The sequence below is a fragment of the Procambarus clarkii genome, chromosome 62, assembly GCF_040958095.1.
Source record: "Procambarus clarkii isolate CNS0578487 chromosome 62, FALCON_Pclarkii_2.0, whole genome shotgun sequence".
In the NCBI taxonomy this organism is placed as follows: domain Eukaryota; kingdom Metazoa; phylum Arthropoda; class Malacostraca; order Decapoda; family Cambaridae; genus Procambarus; species Procambarus clarkii.
In genome coordinates this window covers 15847140-15852834 of record NC_091211.1, presented here as the reverse complement: position 1 = coordinate 15852834, position 5695 = coordinate 15847140, and the positions used below count along the sequence as shown (strand labels likewise).

General features: G+C 55.6%; 1 protein-coding gene across 1 annotated transcript; it reads right to left on the bottom strand.

Moving 5' to 3' along the window:
* Positions 1-517: 517 nt before the first annotated feature.
* On the bottom strand, positions 518-1894 carry LOC138354326 (uncharacterized). The gene has a single exon (XM_069308476.1). It carries the CDS (start codon positions 1892-1894, stop codon positions 518-520), a length of 1377 nt encoding a protein of 458 aa, XP_069164577.1.
* Positions 1895-5695: the final 3801 nt, after the last annotated feature.

The following is a 5695-nucleotide window of genomic DNA, read 5'->3' as shown; positions in this document are numbered from 1 at the left end:
CTGGTTTAGTTATACGAGTTTGGGTGACAGTATTCACAGAGCTTAGACGTGTTTTATATGTATTTAATATAATCTTGGTTACAGCAGTCAGTTATTGGAGGTTTACTGACGTACTCGCCTAGTTGTGTTTGTGGGGGTTGAGCTTCGCTTCTTTGGTCCCGCCTCTCAGCCGTCAATCAACTGCTGTACAGATTCCTGAGCCTACTGGACTCTATCATATCTGTATTTGAAGTTGTGTATGGTGTCTGCCTCCACCACATCACTCTCTAATGCATTCCATTTGTTAACTACTCTGACACTGAAAAACGTTCCATCTAATGTTTCTATGGCTCATTTGGGTACTCAGTTTCCACCTGTGTCCCCTTGTGCGTGCACCACCTGAGTTAAATAAACTGTCTTTATCTCATATCAACTCCTCTGAGAATCTTGCATGTGGTGATCATGTCTCCCCTAACCACTCTTTCTTCCAGCGACGTGAGGTTCAGTTCCTGTAGTCTCTCCTCGTAGCTCATACCTCTCAGTTCGGGTACCACTCTGGTGGCATACCTGTGAACATGTTATAGCTGAGACGAGGCCTGGAGCATAGAGCAGAGAGGATGAATGAGGCCGGGGGTTGAGAGCGCGGATGCGGGGTGAGAGCGCGGATGCAGGGTGAGAGCGCGGATGCGGGGTGAGAGCGCGGATGCGGGGTGAGAACGCGGATGCGGGGTGAGAACGCGGATGCGGGGTGAGAACGCGGATGCGGGGTGAGAACGCGGATGCGGGGTGAGAGCGCGGATGCGGGGTGAGAGCGCGGATGCGGGGTGAGAGCTCGGATGCGGGGTGAGAGCTCGGATGCGGGGTGAGAGCTCGGATGCGGGGTGAGAGCGCGGATGCGGGGTGAGAGCGCGGATGCGGGGTGAGAGCTCGGATGCGGGGTGAGAGCTCGGATGCGGGGTGAGAGCTCGGATGCGGGGTGAGAGCTCGGATGCGGGGTGAGAGCTCGGATGCGGGGTGAGAGCTCGGATGCGGGGTGAGAGCGCGGATGCGGGGTGAGAGCGCGGATGCGGGGTGAGAGCTCGGATGCGGGGTGAGAGCGCGGATGCGGGGTGAGAGCGCGGATGCGGGGTGAGAGCTCGGATGCGGGGTGAGAGCTAGGATGCGGGGTGAGAGCTCGGATGCGGGGTGAGAGCGCGGATGCGGGGTGAGAGCTCGGATGCGGGGTGAGAGCTCGGATGCGGGGTGAGAGCTCGGATGCGGGGTGAGAGCGCGGATGCGGGGTGAGAGCGCGGATGCGGGGTGAGAGCTCGGATGCGGGGTGAGAGCTAGGATGCGGGGTGAGAGCTCGGATGCGGGGTGAGAGCTCGGATGCGGGGTGAGAGCTAGGATGCGAGGTGAGAGCTCGGATGCGGGGTGAGAGCGCGGATGCGGGGTGAGAGCTCGGATGCGGGGTGAGAGCGCGGATGCGGGGTGAGAGCTCGGATGCGGGGTGAGAGCTCGGATGCGGGGTGAGAGCGCGGATGCGGGGTGAGAGCTCGGATGCGGGGTGAGAGCTCGGATGCGGGGTGAGAGCTCGGATGCGGGGTGAGAGCGCGGATGCGGGGTGAGAGCTCGGATGCGGGGTGAGAGCGCGGATGCGGGGTGAGAGCGCGGATGCGGGGTGAGAGCTCGGATGCGGGGTGAGAGCTCGGATGCGGGGTGAGAGCGCGGATGCGGGGTGAGAGCTCGGATGCGGGGTGAGAGCGCGGATGCGGGGTGAGAGCGCGGTGCTCGAATGCAGCCAGAACCTGGCTGTGTGGTGTGCTCCGTAGCGAGGCTTGAAGCATCTTGTGAGACTGGGAACTGGACTGGTCGGATTACGGTGTTGCTGGTGGATGTCGGTTGGTGCTGAAGATCTGAGGTATCTCTCGACCATCTGTACTTGAAACACTGTTCGAGACTAATAACGATCGATCTGATTGATTGATGAAGATTAAGCCACCGAAGAGGTGGCACGGGCATGAATAGCCCGTAAGTGGTACAATTTTTGTTCAGTAAATCTATACAGTGTGCTGAGGTCGCATTTAATCGTCGGGCTGCTATCACGAGGGAGGATACTGCTTGACAGTATTTATGAGGGTGTCCAGCTGCTGGACACGACAGCACCGCTCCTGTGCCAGGTAAGTCCACTACGGGCTCACCATAGCCCGTGCTACTTGGAACTTGTTCCTAATAGCTGAATCTATAACAACAACAACAACACATGCTGGACACCTTTTTTGACCAGAAGAGTGGCAGTGTTGATGGCTTCAGGGCGGCCACTGCAAGATTCGGGGACCTCTTAAAGCTCTTCTAAGGTCGTTGGTTGCTTCACATTCCAGGAGATAGTGAAGTAATGACTTGTTTGTGACAGTTTGGCAGAGGATGCATTCTCTCTGTCGGGGTTCACCAACCTCACAGTTGCATCTGTAACCTAGACGTAGTCTATATAACCTAACTGCTATTTCCCTGTGGATTCCTTTTGGGATATTTAACCTTTCTAATTTGGTGGCCTGAAGATACCATATTGCAGAGGGCGAACCTTCAATTACTCTCTGGTGTAGATGAGCTGTGTTGAGGTGTGAGTGTTTTTTGGTGATGATGTTTTTTATGTTCTCTAGGCTGGGTTGAATTGTTTTATGTATCACTGGATGACGAGTTGCCAATTTAGCAATTTCATCGGCTTTCTCATTTAATGGGATTCCAACATGGGATGGGATCCAGTTTAGGGTCATGTTGAGTCCTTTGCCTTTAACGACTGCTCCAAGATACAAAATGGTGGTAATTATTTCAACGTTATCTTTCCACTGCTTTTGTCTTAATATTTGAAGTGCAGCTTTTGAGTCTGTGTGTATGATTGCATTTTGAGTGTTTTGTGCAATCACATATGCGAATGCCTGTTGTATGGCAAACAGCTCAGTTTGGGTTGATGATACTGGTCCTCCCAGTCTCCAATATGCCTGTACGCTGGTCGTGCAAAGAGCAGCGCCAGCACTCTCATATTCTGTGTCCACCGATCCGTCTGTGAAGATGTGGGTGGCTCCTGCTACTGCTATGCTATACATTTGCTCTTCTATTATGCGCCTTAGGATTGTCGGATCATAGGCAGCCTTTTTCATTGGGAGACTTTCTATTACTATTTTGAAGGTAGGCTCCTCCCACGGTGGAGAACAAGTGTAGTTTGGGTGTGGTTGATCACATCCTCTATCAAGAATCATGCTTTTTAATTGTAGTTTGTTTAGGACATTTCCTGCTCTGGCAGCCCAAGAGTTTCCGTTGTTCTGGCCAAGTCCAACCGCCAAGGCCTGCCGTACTGGGATTGGATCAGGGGAAATAATTATCTTACTGATAATTGTAGCTGTTCTTTGTGATATTCATTCTTGAAAAGCGGGCAAACCCGTTTTCAGCCTTAGAGTTTCAAGTCTGGTCCACATCGGGGCTCCCAGGGCGGCTCTCATAGCATTGTTTTCGGCAACTTCAAGCTTTTTCAACTGTTGGTGTGATAGACTTGAGTGCAGGTGGGGCATAGTCGATTACTGATCAGACCGCCTGTGCATAGGTGTCCAGCAGCTGGACACCCTCATAAATACTGTTCAAGCAGTATCTTCCCTCAAGTAAGTAAGTAATTATCAATAGAAGGCACCAAACCGGGAAGGCTATGTAGCACCAATCTTCCCCCTAGATTAATCGCCTGACGATTAAATGCGACCTCAGCACACCATATACATTTACTGAGGTGGACTGCTGGCTGTCGTGGAGGGTGGACGTGTTCACTGCTCGCTCCGGCAGTTGGTGGTTGTTTGCCAGTTTTGGCCGTTTGGGGGCGTGTGTGTCTCTGCCCGCCTGTGCTGACGTGGAGTTCACGATGGGGGTCCCCCTCCCCCCTGAACTGCGGGCCCAGTCTGTGGGCCTGGAATTTTCCGGCCGGGCTGGGTACCCAGAGATAGCGCTGGTGTGTGAGTTGCTTCATGTCCCTGTGATCAACATTTATGGGGTCGAGCTGGTGACGGCACGGCGAGCGATAGTGAAGTTCACGGAGGGATTGGCGTATCGCGACTTTCTCCGTCATACGAGGGGCGAACATTACCCCTGCCGGATGGTGCAGGCACTGTGTCACTCTGATCGGAGTGGTGCCCTCACCTATGTCAGTGTGCATGGGGCTCCATTGGAGCTTCCGGAGGGTCTGCTACGGCGGTACTTCGGCCGGTATGGCGCAGTGGTTAGTGTGCGGGTGAACGTGCGGGTGAACGCGGTGAACTGGAACGTGAACGTTCCAGTCCCCTTAAGGGTGTGAGGACGAACATTCGCACCCTGGGCATGAGGCTCCGGGAAGATATTCCGTCCTCTGTGTGTCTTATGGGTTACAACGTTCGGGTGTTTTACGCCCGCCAGCCTCGGACGTGTTATCGTTGTGGCCTCTTGGGCCATCAGGCTGCTAACTGTTCTGCGCCTGCCGTTGCACCCGTGACCCTCTTCAGTGAGGAGGATTTTCCGCCGCTTCCTGTGGAGGAGGATTCGGTGGATGTGGAAGTCTCTTCAGCCGCGGATGTGCCCCCTGTGTCGCCTATTGCGCCGCCTGGGGCACCCCCTGTTGTTGTCGCCTCTCCTCCGGAGGTTGTGTCGTCGCCTGGTGATCGTCGTGCTTCGACTAGTGTCCCTGGGGTTCTTCAGACTGCCTTCTGCTCGAGTCCCCCGTCTTCCAGTTCGTCCTCTGCTGCGCCTAGCCCTGTCCCTGCACCCTCGCCGGTTGTGCTGGGTGATGGGGTGGATCCGGGGCTTCCTCCTGTGCCTGGCCTGGTGCCCCATGTGGTTGAGGATGCTGCCGTTCTGCGACGTGCATCGGTTCGCCCGGCTTGTGTTGCGCGTGTCTGAGTCAGCCTCCGGGTCTGATGATGTGCGGCCAGAGCCTAAGCGTTCACGGCGTTCGTCTTCAGCATGGGCTGACGTTGGTGACTTCGACGCTTGTGGATCTGATGGCGACGGAGGGGTGGCTCCGGTTGCGTTGCATACTACGGTGACGGCGGAGGTGCATTTGTCTAAGGATGCCGGTGCCGGTGTTTCGGCCTCCACTTCAGATATGGTGTCTGAGGTTCCTGCTTCGGGTGCGTCGCCTGCCTCGGATGGCTCCGGTTCTTCGTGGGGGGGGGGGGGGGATTTGGATCCTTCTGCTGAGGTTCGCGGTGAGCGGGGTGGCCTGGTGATGGTGTTGAAAAAGGCTGCTCGCTCTGGGGGTTCTGTAACCCTTTCCTCGGTCCCCGTTTCATCGGCTGCGGTCTCGACGCCTCTTCCGTCTCCGGCCATCTCTTCAGCGTCTCCTGCCGTCTCGGTGGAGGCGTTACCATCTCGTCGATTGTCCCCTGCTCCTGTACGTACGGCGACGCGGCCGTCTCGGCAGCCCTCGTACGCTACATCGGTGTCGTCTGCTACCTCGAAGGACGTGGTTTGCGCTCCCCAGCCTCGTTATGCGACTTGCGTCGGTGAGCTTAAGGAGTGGCCGTTTCCGCCTGATCTGGTGGTTCCCGAGTTTGAGTGGCCCACGCCGGCACGGGGATCGTCCCCCTACCGACAGAGAATATTTGATTTGGGAGGCCTACAAGCGCAGGTATCCTTGGGCTTCGGAGACGTTTGGTCCTGTCTCTGAGAAATGTATTCCTCACTCATGATTCCTTTGTGTATTGTGTGTTGTGGGTTGTTTCCA

What these genes read in the sequence shown, in the direction of transcription:
- LOC138354326 (XM_069308476.1), bottom strand. Translation starts at nt 1,894, where the DNA reads ATGGTCGAGAGATACCTCAGATCTTCAGCACCAACCGACATCCACCAG.